Consider the following 15,909-nt stretch of genomic DNA (forward strand, 5'->3'; position numbering starts at 1 on the left):
TTAAATATGCTTGAGGAGGAACTTGCATTTTTGTAATACTTCAGCACGTGTTGAAGTACTTCTTAGGCAATGCATTGTTTTTGTAGTCATTACTTTATATAGTGGAGCACCTCACGCAATGACAAATGCTCTGTAAACCTGCTTTGAGTAATGTTGCATAATGGAAATATAGGCTCTTTCAGGCCCTAAAATTGGCACAGGCTGATCATCTTATTTAGAAGCTAACAGCTTTAACAGTCCACTCTGTCCTTAAGATGCAGAGAGCAGCTGGGCTGGGCAAGATGGACTGATTTCAATTAGCTCGCACATTGCCCTTGGTAAAGACTCCTGTTGTATTTTCAAACAAATAGGAGACTCCTTGGACATGTCTTTGACATTCACCTACATTTAAAAGAATGAAGCCTATATTTCTTGTATTTGAAAGAATGCTAAGCTCAAATTTATTGTTAGGAGTTAAAATTCCTTTCAAAAGATGGATTCATAAAGCTAGGCATGGCTATTCATAGTCATGCTATGAGTCACAATATTCTGGTACTGTGTAGGTGGCTCAAGCTAAAAACTCGTCAGATGCTCTTTATTGAATCAGAAAGAAATGATAGTTATATTCAAATATAAATACAATTTGAGTTTTAGTCAGGGTTTCTATTGTAACTTTACATCATGTTAAAATTGGAAAATCATGAATTACTATTTAAATTCCAAGCTTCATCAAAATCTAAGGAGAAAACATTCTCAGTGATGCAAACATAATTCAAAACTTTTCAAGAAATACAGCAATCAAATCAAAGTCAAGATATTCCACATTTAACCACAAGACGTCGCTGTTTTCTTTTGACATGGACCAACTAAACATGTGCATGATGCACCCTTCTTACTTCAACCTATGGCTCAGTGCATCTTTGTTCTTTACTTTGGCTTCTTTGCACTTTATTTACTCAGCTTACAAAAAGTAACAAAAATTTTAGCAATGCTCAACCAATGATGCAAGTTTCTGAAGCTAAGCCATAAGACAATACAACAAAAATGTAAATAATCTATTAGGCGGCCTCTCCCAAAAGATCATGGTCAATTTACATCATTAAGGATATAAAAGGACACATGTCACGTACAAATCTAAATAGAGTAAAATTAAAGTTTGTATGCAGAGGACAATTGCTGTGCAGAGTTCTTCAAATAGTATATTTATGCCACAGCTGAAGAACCTACAATCAATTAAGGCACAAATGAAAGGTACACTCACCTTTGTTTTACTCCGATATCAGCAAGCTTCTTCATTCTTAGCGAGTTGAGGGAGACAGCAATATCATTAACTCAACTGAGTTAAATCCGTGCAGCTGAAACCACTACTTTCAAATGAATGGTCTTTAGCCCTAAATGTGGTAATCCTACTTGGAGGCACATCCTGCAACAAGCGAAGAATCTCCAAATCTTCAGCGGAGGTAGCAGTGTAACCCATGCCTCTAAAGTACACTACCTTAGTTCTAAAGCTATACAGCACAAAAACAGACCCTTCAGTCCAACTCATCCATACCAACTAGATATCCTAAACCAATCTAATCCCATTTGCCAGCATTTACCCATATCCCTCTAAACCCTTCCTATTCACATACCCATCCGATGCCTCTTAAAAGTGTTATTATTGTACCTGTCTCCTCCACTTGCTGTTGTTTGTTCCATACATGCATAACCATTTGTGGAAAGGTTGCCCTTTAGGTCTCAGACTTTTATTTTACTAAGAGCTTTTACGAAAAAAAAGCCTCAAGAGACTTCCCTTCAGCTTAAGTATTTAGTAAGTTAAGCTTTTAGGGAAGATTTCAGTGGCAGCAACCCAAGTAAAAAGGAGCAATTCTGTGAAATTCAGCACAGGCGCCTATGTCCTCACAGAACTGGCAAACATTCAAATTTAGACATGTGTAGCCCTAATGTTGCTGAGTTCACAAAATCATGGCCATAGTTACTCTAAAGGTTGCATGATTACGACTTATCCTGGTTTAAGTTTCATGTATACCTGGAAATCCATTACCTTCACTACACTAATAAACTGAAAACTACTAAAAACCTAAAAGACAAATTTGCTACAGATGTAGATTTACTTTTTTCAGGGTCTTAAGTAATACTCCCTTACAAAACCTGGCACTTAGGACATGTATATTTGTTCATTTGTGAGATGTGGGTGTCACTGTCTGGCCAGCATTTATTTCCCATCCCTAGATGTCCTCAAGAAGGTGGCTGTGAGCTGATATTATTCATATATTGTCTACTTTAATTGTGCTAATGATAAAAATAATTTAGCTTAGAAACAGACCATTCAGTCCAACTCGTCCATACCAACCAGATACAATAGACTAATACAATTTTACAAATCCAGTTTCCTTACTATGGTTTAACACTAGTTTTGCAATGAAATTCTGTATAAATGTTGATTCTAAAATCCTGTTTTACTCATCCTAATTTATTGAGCATAGAATTCTCAGGCTCCATTTATCAAAAATAAGTGCCTGCATATTGATTAAAAATAGTTTAAAAGCCACTAAGAAGCCAGCAAATTCATTGTTATATTAGATTTGTGCACCCTCAGAAGTTCACACTGCTTGTAGGAATCTGCTGTTGTACAACATGGGTCAACTTTGGTTTATTGCAGTAAACAATGCCAAGCTGACAGTAAATAACTTGCAATGTTATGCACATTTACTGAGAGACTCCTTGAATATTTCTATAATTAAAATTCTTAGCCTACCATTGTGCTCTAATGATTGACAGTGTACATGCACACTGCAAGGTCTTAATTTTCTAAATTATATGCATTTGCCCCACACTGAAGGCTAGCACAGCTAAATATGTCAAATAGTACATGCTTAGCACAAAATATACAGTATATAGATGGTATTACTTACTCTTCATTCTGATTTCATAGGAAATCATAGAAGATTGCACCAATTCGTTTGGACCTAAAGCAATAGTTTAGTGAAGTTGTAGGGCCTTCATTAAAGATTGGAAACAATCGCTATATGAAAGTCATCATTCTCTAGGTAACGTAGAAAAATATCCACGCAATCAATTTAGGATGGAAAAGTTTCCTGTAGGTGGAGTCCTAATACCATAAGGCCTGACACATCTGCTAAAGATTTTATACTCCGCAAATCAAGAAAACAACGAATGGAAGTTGATTTTGCAAAGAAACTTTCTAAATATCTCCATCTGATATCTAATCTACAAATATGAAACAAGCTTTTTAAATCTGTGTCTTGCTTTCTTCCTTGGAGAATGCACCCAAATATTCACTTAACTGCCCAATCATCAGTCACTTGCTTGCCCGTATTTGTCTCTCATGAAGAAGGCAAAAAGCTCAGGGGGAATAGTTAAATAATCCCACAAGCATTCGGATTCTGAAAACAGGCTGTCAGAACACTCAAGGCTTTTAATTCTTGTACAGATTTATAAAATAATAGAAAATGTTGCTTCTTTAGCAATTGATGTCCCAAACAGCAATTGATTGAAACGAGTATGGGAAAGGCCTTTGAAATAGGAAGAGTTTAACTGCACTAAGAATGCTTAATGGTGGAGCACATTCAAACATCTGGTTGAGAAAGGCAACAACAATATAAAAATCACCACATGGTTCTTTATTGTCTTAGATGAACAAACATCATTCAGGACAAGCCATACATAACCGTCAAAAATAATTTAAACATTTTTATAGAATTATATAAAAAGTTGAGCAAAGATAAATAAAAGCTTCTGTTAGCAGACTAATACACATTTTTCCAACTCAACAAATTGTAAATTTTCAGTTCACCAGTAGTTAAATACCGTCCACCACGATAGTGTAAATGAAAATCAAGACTTTCACCCAATTCATATATTTGCAAATATTTTCAATAAACAGGAGTAGCACATGCAATTTCAGAAGCGGTACCTGTGCCAATAAGCTTAGCAAATTTACAGTTACAAAAATAAAATATTGAACTAAATATATCAAGATTTTACAGGAGCAACAGATAATTTTTCCCACAGGTTTTTCAATTATTTCTAGTCAAACAATGTTTCCTCGTGGGAAAAAAAAGAGTTGGGTAAGAAATCACACCTATATTTTTCAATTGAATTAATCCTTTTAGTGAAAAAAACAAGGTTTATAGCTACTAATTTTTTTTCAACGTCACAGTGAAAACACAGGAGAAAGCAACTTTAGTGTATTCAATAGGTAATGTCAGAAGCACACCCGTTCTCAGTTTAAAAAAGTCATCTGTGAAATTCTAATTGTGCTACAACTTTTGATAACTCTTTGACAAAAACCGTTCTAAGCAGCTGAGACTTGTATTCAGCAACACAATCTGCAACTGACGATTAACAGAAAATAATTTTTACAGGTATAGTCAAAACTACACTGATTGATAAATCAAGCCAAAGCTTTACATTAAATGCATTTTATTCTGGCAAAACAAACTTAGACAAGCAAACTCAAAACTAAGGCATATTTGAATTAAAAAACCAAGACAAAAAAGACAAAATAAAGCTGCATTTGAAACTATCCATGTCAGTACTTTGTTTTTCCTCAAGTGTCATAGCATCACAGTTATCAAAACAATTAAGCCAACTCTTTGAACTTGGTAAAATCTAAATGTATAGAGATCCTCCACTATCAATTTCTCTTTAGACAAATCTTTTAAACAATTTAATTCTATTATATATTTTGTTTAAAAACTATAGTAACTAAATTGCGGCCAATTTATAGTATTAAAATTATTAAAGCTACCATTATTTATGAAAATACACTAGAAAGTTATTTGATTGATGTAAAGAAACATTGCAGGATAAGGTCCAACAATGTCATATTTTCAAGAGCAACATTAAAAAGTACCCTCACAAATTATCTTTAAAGTTACAACTACACAACCTTCCACCAGGTTTGCCCCTTCCCAGCAAGTTCCAAGCTAGATTCCTAAAAATTATTTCTTAGCTCAGCCTTGGCATCCAAGACACTCCCTCCTCACAGAAAGTGGTAGTAATGAAAAGGAAATTAGAAAACCACCACATTTCGGCACCCAAGCCTCAACACATCACAACAATGGTGACCCCAAATTCTTGACAAAGTAACTTTACGTTAGTGCATTGGTAGAAGTCATTGGAGAATCATGCAAAGGATTCAGCTGTGCTATTTAAAAAAAGGACATTACGTCAATTAATTCCTGAACAGACTGCTCTTTAACATCAGGCACAAAAACAAAATGACTGGTAAGAAACAGATGATAATTCAGGAAAAATTATATAAAGCTAATTTTCTATACAGAATAATGAAAATTAAATGCCAATTTTTAAAAAATAATATGGATACAGTATTTGTGAAATAAATATTTTAAGCCAAACATTTTTTATGAGAAGTAAGTATATCCTATAAGGTACAAACTGCAGAAATACTAAAAGGTTTAATAAGTCTGAAAACTTTAGATTTCTATTCATACTAATAAAATGGGATTAAGCAGATGCAATATATTTCATTTTGGCAAATAACATGGTATTTTCACCATAAATTAAAATTATCGTTATGGACTCAACCTTTGCATAATGGTCTTCTCTACATTCATATTCAGACCAAGAGTCCTTTCAAGACTTTACAACTATTTAAGTTTCACCAGTTTAAGTTGTGTTTCTCATGGTGGGGGGGTGGAGAGAGAGAGAGAGAGAGAGAAAGAAATGCACAAATGCGATGAAATATAGTTGGTAGATTGAATAATGCATCTGTATATTTATCCTGTGTACATAATTATGTACCTTAAAAACCTCAAAATTTAATGTTTAAATTATATGCAGTGTCAGTACAAAAAGCCTCCAGTAACTTCTGCAGTTCACAATTCGTGAAATATATATTGCACAGGAAACCACTAAAAGATCCATAATATTCTAATAGTTTAAACTTGAATTATATTAAAACAATTACATTTACGACTTCCTCCAGGAACTGAGAATTCAAAGTTCAAAGCTCAAGAAATTAAAAATGTAACATTGTACAATACAGATCAAATATTGATACATAAACAACTTGTACCCAGAGATTAAAGACAGGCACTTTAAGCAGTATGGGATTTTGGTGCATTAAGACACATACAGGCCACAAGATAAGGATCATACACAGTACAACCTGAAGCTGTCAATGTTGAGCAAAGCAAAGTCTAATATTTTCACAAGGAAAACCCTCATTTTTCTTATAATATAAAAAAAAGACTAACCTGTACATTTAGTGACAAGGTGCAATTTCTTTGGAACCACAATGGTACACCACACTGTTCTTTAGGCACAAACAAAGTTTTTTTTTAAAACAAAAATAGAGTAGGCAGATAACTGAATACTAGATTGATCCAGATCCATAAATGCCACAGCATGGAATCTGCTAGAGAGGTCAGCAGATGCATTTCACTATGCAGACTAATGAGGTGAATTTAGAAGCAAAGTTTTGAATGAGAGAATAAGATAATCCTCTTCCTGACTGATCTACTCCCATTTGAGGTCTCAAACAAACGATTTGGATGACAGCACTTTTACCTTCAACATCTACTTTTAAATGTCACTGACAGGAAGACTGACATCATCCAGATCCAGTGGAGCAGGATAATTCTCTGGCATGCCATTTTTACCTTGAAGGACTGAATCTTCCTTTGTCATTTTGGCAGCTGGTTTTCGGGTAGAGACAAGCGGGATCTTGTGCTGCCCTGGCTGAGCCATGGTAGAAGACTTGTGAAGTCCTCGCTTCTCCTCGTTATGTTGGGGATTGTGGTCTGCGCTGTGGCTGGCGGAGGCAATGAGGGGATTATAGGCGGCTGGTGTTTTTGAGGATGATGAGACAGTACTGGATTCTGTTGTGGAATTGTCAGAAGGCTCCTGTAAAGAGGATTGTTGGTCAGACACACAAGGTCATTAGTGGCATGTCAGTATTTCAGAGTCAGATTTTACTCTCTGTAAAACAAAAGCAGAAAAAAAACCACAAAGCAAAGCATCAGCAAAGGCATTAAGCATAAATGCTGTAAAAAGGAGAAGCAAAGCATTTTGCCCAGCAAGATAGGGCCAGTGCCTGTAACATAAGTGCAAGAATACGCTAGATGGTACACAAAGCTGTACGTGCCAAAATAAACTTATTGATGGACTGTGGAAAGCCAGGATCCCCAAAGTTTTTGAAAGGAGTTACTAATTTTGTAAAATTAGTGGAATATCATGCAATCCGTGCCTTTCACCTGACCTGTCAAACTGGTTTAGAGGTTTCTCAAAGTGTGTGTAAAGTGTAACTAAATCAAAAATACACATCATGTAGCTTATTTTGTCACACTAACTGTTTTAATTATCACTAATAATTACTTTTAAATTTTGTTTGCCAGGTATCCAAGGAGAGGCATGTCATTGATATTAATATTGAGGGAGGAGGATGTTCCCTCCCATCCCCAATTGTGAATGCTTGTACTTACGAATGCAATCCCACACAGGGATGTATTAATAAATTTTAAAGATCTGATGTATTAATATTTCCTCATACTTAAACAGCTACTTTATATTGCTGGAAAAGCGCAGTAGGTCAGGCAGCATCCAAGGAACAGGAGAATCGACGTTTCGGGCATAAGCCCTTCTTCAGGAATAAGGCGGGTGTGCCAAGCAGACTAAGATAAAAGGTAGGGAGGAGGGACTTGGGGGAGGGATGTTGGAAATGCGATAGGTGGAAGGAGGTTAAGGTGAGGGTGATAGGCCAGAGAGGGTGTGGGGGCGGAGAGGTCAGGGAGAAGATTGCAGGTCAAGAAGGCAGTGCTGAGTCCGAGGGTTGGGACTGAGATAAGGTGGGGGGAGGGGAAATGAGGACGCTGGAGAAATCTACATTCATCCAGTGTGGTTGGAGGGTTCCTAGGCGCATCCCTTGTGGATGCAGGGTTCCTAGGCGACCTCTCCGCCCCACCCTCTTTCCGGCCTATCACCCTCACCTTAACCTCCTTCCACCTAACGCCCCTCCCCCAAGTCCCTCCTCCCTACCTTTTATCTTAGTCTGCTTGGCACACCCTCCTTATTCCTGAAGAAGGGCTTATGCCCAAAACGTCGATTCTCCTGTTCCTTAGATGCTGCCTGACCTGTTGCGCTTTTCCAGCAACATATTTTTCAGCTCTGATCTCCAGCATCTGCAGTCCTCACTTTCTCTGAGCTACTTTATATTTTCCTACACGGTCTTCTGACTTGCGTACAAATTGACTTGCGAATGGACATAAGAACACAGCCTGTTTGTTTGATTAGATCTTCAAATAAAAAGTAATTCAGGCTTCTGTAGCTGATGAGGGGAAAAAATGAATTGACACACAAGAATAATAGGCCATTCACCACAGTGAAACTAACAGGGCTCACTAATAGACTCACCCAGGTATGCTTAGCTCTTTTAAAATTTATTTTGAAGCTGCAAGTGGCTGCAGGTGCAAGTCAAGTGAAAGTGGGAATTTGAATCCCAAGTCAACAGGACAAGAAATTTATCAACTAGTTAGACTGTGCAAGTTCATTCTTTCATGTTTTTTAATAAGGTAATTTATTTGCAATATAAGTGGAAAGAAAACATTTACCTCTACTACATATTAGTATTGATTGCGAAATTGATAATACAAGGACTGGGAAGGAAGAATGGGTACATTCAATGGCAAACCAGAAACTAGGAGAGAAATTTGGAGAAAGTGGAGAAATAAAACAATGACAAAGCTTTTAAAAATTTAAATTGTTGAAATTTCCAGCATCAAATCATAAGACATTTCTAACAGTTAATTTTCTGTGTCATTGAGTTTGATTGGTAGTAATTAATACATCCTAAAAATGAAAAGGCCAAGGCTTAGAGAATTGGATGACCTGTTCCACCTGACCACAAGCATGGGTGACTTGGTTACAATGGGATTTGGAGGCCCAGGTCTTGCTGAGCGAGTAAATCACTCATTGTGAAAATGAATGAAAGAACAAATAAGCAGACTTCGTTCCCAAAATTTTGCACTGAAAAAGAGGATTCAGTGAATAATAAAAGCTTCATTGTTCTCAGAGATCCACCAAGCATAAGTGCAGGAGGAAAGACAATTTCTGGTCAAAGATGCTTCCCATGGCAATCCAAGCAATCTGGAGAGATCTGTGCACTTGGACTCCATGCAATGCTGGAGGATGGTGGTGTGTGTTGCACGCAGGCTTCCTCAGTTCAGGAATTCTCTGCTAATTGAAGTGGATGATCAATCAACATCACAACTCAGCAAAATGGAGATGTGATCACACTGAAAGTTGAGAGTAATGTTCAACTACCTCCTGTAAAAACTAATTTGTAGATAGTAAACAGTGAAACATGTCTGGGGAGAGGTTTTCAGTTGGGAATGTCTTTCTATAGAATTAGTTGCATACTAAATATTGTCAGAATCGACCAACAAGAAAAAATAATCTGAAATTTTGTCATGTAATTCACTTCAGTTAGTCATTGGGAATTCGCTGTCCAGGGACCTTTAACAATTTGCTTAGCAGCAGAGTCAAGTCACATTCGACCTTCTCAAACAAAGAAAGCAAATGATAAAACTTAGTAAACAAGAAAGAAACAAAAGCTCTTCATATGACTCCTGGACATACAAATCACCAAAATATCTAAACTTGTAAAAGCATTCTCTGGGGATCAAGGGATCATGTTTCAAAGAACAGTCCAACACGCAAGTTCCAAAGTAGGCTAGCTTGATAAATCAATCTCATGAAGTTAACGAGTTTTGAGAAGATTTGTAGGTCAGGTTGGGGTTCTGGATGTAGGTTTGCTCGCTGAGCTGGAAGGTTCATTTTCAGATGTTTTGACACCATAACTAGTTAACATCTTCAGAGAGCCTCCGGATGAAGGAATGCTGTGTTTCCCGCTTTCCATTTATATGTTTGGGTTTCCTTGGTAGGAAACTTAAACATATAAATGAAAATGAACCTTCCAACTCATGAAGCAAACCTACATCCAGATTCTCAAGAAGTGAACAACCATGAATGAATCTGATAAACAATATACCATAGACAGGAATGCTTAATATTATTGTCACACATGGCTCAGAACAATGTTGAAGTAACTATTCAAAAGCAATACATGAAGCACTAAAGTTCATTTGGCTAGGATACAAACAGAATTAAGACCATTTGACTTGCTTGCTAATTGGGGTACATTTTAAAACTGCTGCAATTAAGACTTAGAATTAGATTTTAAAAACAAAAATTTTAATTTTCATCTTTACTCATTTTGATAAAGACTACAAGTGATTAACTCAGTTCATGTGCCACTTCTGCTTGAAATTCAGAGTCTTAAAAAATGCAGCCCCTCTCCAAGTACAACATTGTATTATTCAAAACATCTCCTGTAATTAAAGCGTTATTTTGGACATACACATTGAGATTTTGACTAACATTTAAAATATTTTACTGAAGTTTTATGACAAATTTGAAACAGTATCATCCTAACTTTCTATAAATCCTGGCATTTCACAGGAATTTAGCTCAATTGTCTCTATTTAAAGCAATTGTGATAAACATTATACCAGGTTGACAGGCACAGATGAAACTCTTGTTATCTGTGATCCATTACTGACTGCTGATTACTGTCCATGGGAGCACTAACAAAACTGAAAACTTTAGTCCCAAAAGGCGCACAGGAAAGAAACTTAGTTCATGAGATACTTGCATGTAATGACAATTACACTAAAATATATATCAGGATATACTTATGTAAATATGCCAACCACATATTTCACATAGTTAAACATCTCATTTCAAAATTTTTGCAAATCGTTACTAAAATGTAGAAATCATATGCAAATATTTTAAAAAGCAAGCTAAAGAAAAAGGTATTTTAAAAATCAAGATAGACTGACAAGTTAATACATGACTAAGGAAAATCGAAAATAGTACAACATCAATTCATCCAGAATTCACCCAATTAATATGTTGATTAGATGAAGCAAAGAAAACCTTAAGCGGTTAAGTTTTTTTTAAAAAATAAAATTTGTCTTTGCAGACTATGCTATAAAAACACTTATCTACCAATTGTGTTTTAGTAAAATATCAGAAACAACTTTTAGAAAGATACACCAAATCTAAATTACCACATTTGCACTAAATTAAATACATTATCAAGAATAAAGATAACAAAATCTTTTTAAAATACTTGACATAGTTGAATAAGAACAAAGTGAATATTAGTAGGCCTTCCTTTAGGCTGCAAAAAGAGGCCTTTGCTCTCACCTAGTTTGATAATATTTTAATAAAGCACATTTCGTTTCTGAAAAAATTTGTTTCAAACAATTCACAAAGCATGCAAGAATTTAGTGAAAGTGGCAATTTGCAATGAAGCATCTTCACAGCATGTATCACCATGTACATATTAAATAGTTTTGGGATCTGTTAAATATTAACTATTAAATCATCCTGTCACTATCCTGACATCTCATGCAAGAAGGTCAGACAACTAACAATTAGAAACAAAAACAAACCCCAAATATTTTGCACATTAAATGAATAAACTTAAAAAAGCAGTTTTGAAAATAAAACACTGAAATCAGCATAATAAAACAGGAAGATCTAACCAAATCTAAAAATTCTACACAAAGTAAAATTCAAATTTATGCCATCTTATATAAGATGATAAAACATTTCACACAAACAATCACACAAATATGCTCATGCAACGCAGTTCTCTCACAATGATCTCATACATCCCAGAACATATTTAACATGCAAGGACAAGAATACAAATAGTACTTAAGGTCAGTAATCAATTTGTTAAAAGAATTGTTAACAAAGCATTAATATATGGCTAATATATGTGCTATTGCAAAGGTAAAAGATCAGCTGTGCCATAAATAAAAATGAGGAAATATGAACTCTCATGCAAATTAATCAAAATGGCAACACACCATGGAGGATCGCAGGTGAAGGCATATCTAACTTTTTCTTGACAGTTATGGTGTCCCAATAAAAAAGTACTATACTTTTTATTTGTATTTATGTAAATATTGTGAAGGAACTTACAATTAAACTACCAATTGGGGATCAGTTTTTAAAAGAGCTACTCACTTTTATAAGTTTAACTTGGAAACTATAGAATGGTTTGCGATTTTCTGTACTTTATCATTTAACAACTCCCCTCTCTCGTAATAATTGTACCTACATCAAACCTTGCTAAGTCACGATGACATTGAGTCATCAAGAAAACAAAACTCAGGTCATATTTTTCAAAGTTTTTTTTTTTAAAAATCCCTCTTGTCAGATGGAATACTCTTCCAATGCACAGAGCTCTATCAAGAGCCCCTGTCGGTATATTGAAATGAAGGGTAGTCACATTACTAACGCTATAACTATCTGACAGTGAAGCTTTGTCTGGCCATAGAAATACAATTAGAGTTTCAACTGAAATTTGATGGCATATTCCTAGTTCTACTTGTGGCACATGCTAGGAAGGAATCAATGGTAGATGTGAATTACATGGATTTCAAATCAATAAGTACTTCAATTAATTTGCAGAAGGAGAAAGTGGATAAAAGTATTAGTTTAAATTTCTGATCATTAATCAGCAACTGAACTAATAGTTTGAATGTTCACTATTTTATGCCAACCAAAGGACTAAAATTGCTTCAAGCACACTCAGCAATTACTAGATTCTAATCCTCCTTAAAAGACTTGCTTTACATGAGAGCTCACATACGTGCCGCATTCACCAGTTCTTGATGTATACCTCTGTATACAAGGATTCGACAGCCTTCTGGCTTGCCGCATCTGGAAGAACAGTGCAAAGCTCAGATTAGAGTATCCTAAACTCACAAAGAGCAGAGAAGTAGTAGAAAACACAGTCATAGACTTGCACATTAAGATAGATCTTCGAAAGCCAATCAAAATCAATGTATTTCCTTATCCATTTTCTAAATTGATTTGATATTTTAAATGTTTTGCACTTTTATACATTATATTTTTTTGTAGAATCTAGAACCAAAAAGAGACTTATGACTGTGTAATCTCTAGTGGAAAGTAAACCAAGAAAGCTACCTTGATTAAAGAAATAAGAGGAGGAAATACTGTAATCCATGTGCAGCATAGTTTGTTTGTAGAGAACAAACTTGCAAAAGCAACTTCAACCACTTGAGCTTTACCAGCACAACATTCAATGTTAAACTAGTGCAAACTGACATGGTCAGTTTAGAATATACAGCGCACGCTGGAAGAAACACACTCAGAGTTATATTTGATGTGCCCATTTGAACAGAAACCACTATTTAACATACATAAAAACGCCCTATCACCAAATAAACTCATTCAAACTTTCTCTAGCTACTGTTTTGCATTTTCCATTTTACAGAAATATCAACTTTACTAGCAATCACATTCTCCTGCAAGCATTATGTTTATTTTAATATGTCTAATTAACAAAATAGCTGGAGATTTGATTACATAAAGGATGCAATAAAGCAGGAAGCACAGAAAACCAACAGAATTTATGTAATTGATGCTAGTTTTCTAGACACTATAAATTATTGATAAACAGAAGTACAACAGAAACAAAAAAAATGTTTAAGAACTACTGGATAGGGGGACAGAAGATTCTAAGGCACGCCATCTTGAAGTTAATTTTTCTATCATTTACTTTATTAAAATTATATTGTCCATGCTTGTGACTGTTCTTGTAATATTAGTGATTGCAAGCATCTGCACAAAATAATAAAAAGACATACAGAAGCTGATCTTCCAGGGCCTCGCTGCGCCACTATTGCCCCAGATATTGCCTTGATCCAGTTGTGCATATCTTCAGGACTGTCAGTCTAAAAAAACAAGAATCACAACTGACTTGAAGCAAAATGTGTATTCATTTATTCTATATTGTCAGCAGAATACCACTCTGAATCTTCACTATTTTACCAGAATAAACCATTCAATATTTAGCATTTACTTCCAAACTAGAGACGACATTATGCTTGTTTTCAGGAATAAATTATCTAGTGACACACATTAGCCTTAGCTATTAAATGCAAGTTTTTCAATTTTAGTTCATTAGCGAATGCCAGATATAATGTACAAATAATCCCAGCTAAGATATCTTGGGTATTACCTTGTTTTAGGATAATTTAAACTTACATCCAGAAAAGATTAGGAAAAGAATGCTTTCAGCAGCCTGCTTTACCTAAAAAAAAAAGTTTAAGTGGGCAAGATGTTCACTAACAGTGACGCTTCCTCAGACTGTAAAAGCACTCACCAATCCTGCCAGAATAAGTGAAAAGTACCTTGTACTCATTCCATGGAAACTCTATTAGCCCTTTCCTGATGGCAATTAACATGGCAGGGGAATTTATGAAATGGAATACTGAAAAGTTACAAAGATTGAAAGAAAGTTGGAGTGCAATGAAGAACAGTCAAAAAGTTACCTTGTTTTAGCTGAGATCACCCACTGATGCCAGAAAATGCAGTTATAGAGTCACAGATGTACAGCATGGAAACAGACCCTTCAGTCCAACCCGTCCATGCCGACCAGATATTGTTCTTAATTATTTTGTAATGAAATGAATCTAATCATAAACTACTGCTTTGTATATTTATCTATGAAATAAAGCTGTGAATCACATCATTTCATGCTTTGTTTTGAACTCTGCCTTGAGAGACTAAAGAAATACAAAACAGGAAAATCAAAAGCCCAGGACAAACTGTCAAACAAATTGATAATACGCAGTATGAATTTCCAGAGAAGCAAAATATTCAGACTACTACATGAAACTAAACTGAAATGGCTCAAACTCAACAGTTTTTTAATGTCCAATATAATGTAATTATTTAGGCGAGTTAAGTAATTGATAAAAACTTGAAAGATTGCAAAAGGTGTCATGGTCTGTCCCTTGATACTCTCATGGCATAGATTGTTTTGGGACGATAGTCTGAAAAATTGCTTCTGAAAATGGCTCAGTAAGAGCGATAGGATCACAGAAGTGAAAAGATCTGGTTTCTCTCATCAGCTGTAGAAACTGATCATTGGCCAAATATATTTACTACACCTAAAGTAACCTCCAAAATGCAACTGAACTTTGATCTTACCCAGCCCTTTCTTATAAAAATAAGAGAGCTCGCTATAACAAATCCAAAAACTGAACTCAAAATATCAACTGTGGTCTTCTTACCGATGCAACCTGACCTGCTGAATTTCCCTAGCATGTTCTGTTTTTAGTCCAATTCTCACTCCATTAACAATTCAGATATCCAAGTTTTCCTGGATCCCATCTGTATGGGCATTAATCTCAAAAAGCATAAGTCAGTGGGTCAATGATTAATGATCAATGTTGGCACAAGGCTCCACTGCATTGCTTGGGACCTCAGTATGACCAGCCAGTATGTTTCTCTTTCCACAGATACTGCCAGATGTCCGGTTTCTCCAGCACTTTCTTTTCCTCAACTTCAAAATACCATAAAAACAGGATTTAAAGACGAATATGGCATTCTCTGTACCTTTTAATGAATACATCCTGAAAGGTGCTAAGTCATCAGACTACTTCTATCAGTCATGGTCATGATCATGTAGAGGCTATGGTACAAGTCGAACAATTCAGCGATTGCACCAATGCACATATATTCACCAAGATGATTACTTAGCAAAACTAGAAAAAACAAATATTACACAATTGGCAATTTTTAAAACAATGGAGATAACGGTCAAGAACCAGTTAATCTTCCAGGTTTTTGGATCAATAAACAGAAAATGTGCCATAGCAAATTAGTGGAAAGAGGATATATAATATTGTAAAAAGTAATGATAGGTGAATGTACTCTCACTCTCTCAGCAGAGTAGGTAAGGGCTGTTTGGCAGTGGCTGCTTGAAGACTCGGTGACGTTTGTTTAACGGTTTAAATTTGAAAGTTTTGGTTTTAAAAAAGCGCGGAGTGG

At 35.4% G+C, this 15,909-nt stretch overlaps 1 protein-coding gene across 5 annotated transcripts in view; it reads right to left on the minus strand.

Annotated features, from left to right (window-relative positions):
• Window positions 1-3,616: 3,616 nt before the first annotated feature.
• Window positions 3,617-15,909, minus strand: part of plekha1b (pleckstrin homology domain containing, family A (phosphoinositide binding specific) member 1b) — a 91,344-nt gene continuing 79,051 nt past the window's right edge. For 3 of the 5 annotated variants that reach the window (XM_060842040.1, XM_060842038.1, XM_060842042.1), the window contains 2 exons: window positions 13,719-13,805; window positions 3,617-6,873 (listed from right to left, as the gene is read on the minus strand). In XM_060842040.1, the coding sequence (XP_060698023.1) occupies window positions 6,553-6,873; window positions 13,719-13,805 (408 nt within the window). In that variant the 3' untranslated portion in view covers window positions 3,617-6,552. Of the gene's footprint in view, window positions 6,874-6,926; window positions 6,949-12,697; window positions 12,769-13,718; window positions 13,806-15,909 lie in introns of those variants that run through there. The other 2 variants (XM_060842039.1, XM_060842041.1) reach the window with 2 other exon arrangements.

Source organism: Hemiscyllium ocellatum, chromosome 22 (genome assembly GCF_020745735.1).
Source record: "Hemiscyllium ocellatum isolate sHemOce1 chromosome 22, sHemOce1.pat.X.cur, whole genome shotgun sequence".
Classification (NCBI taxonomy): domain Eukaryota; kingdom Metazoa; phylum Chordata; class Chondrichthyes; order Orectolobiformes; family Hemiscylliidae; genus Hemiscyllium; species Hemiscyllium ocellatum.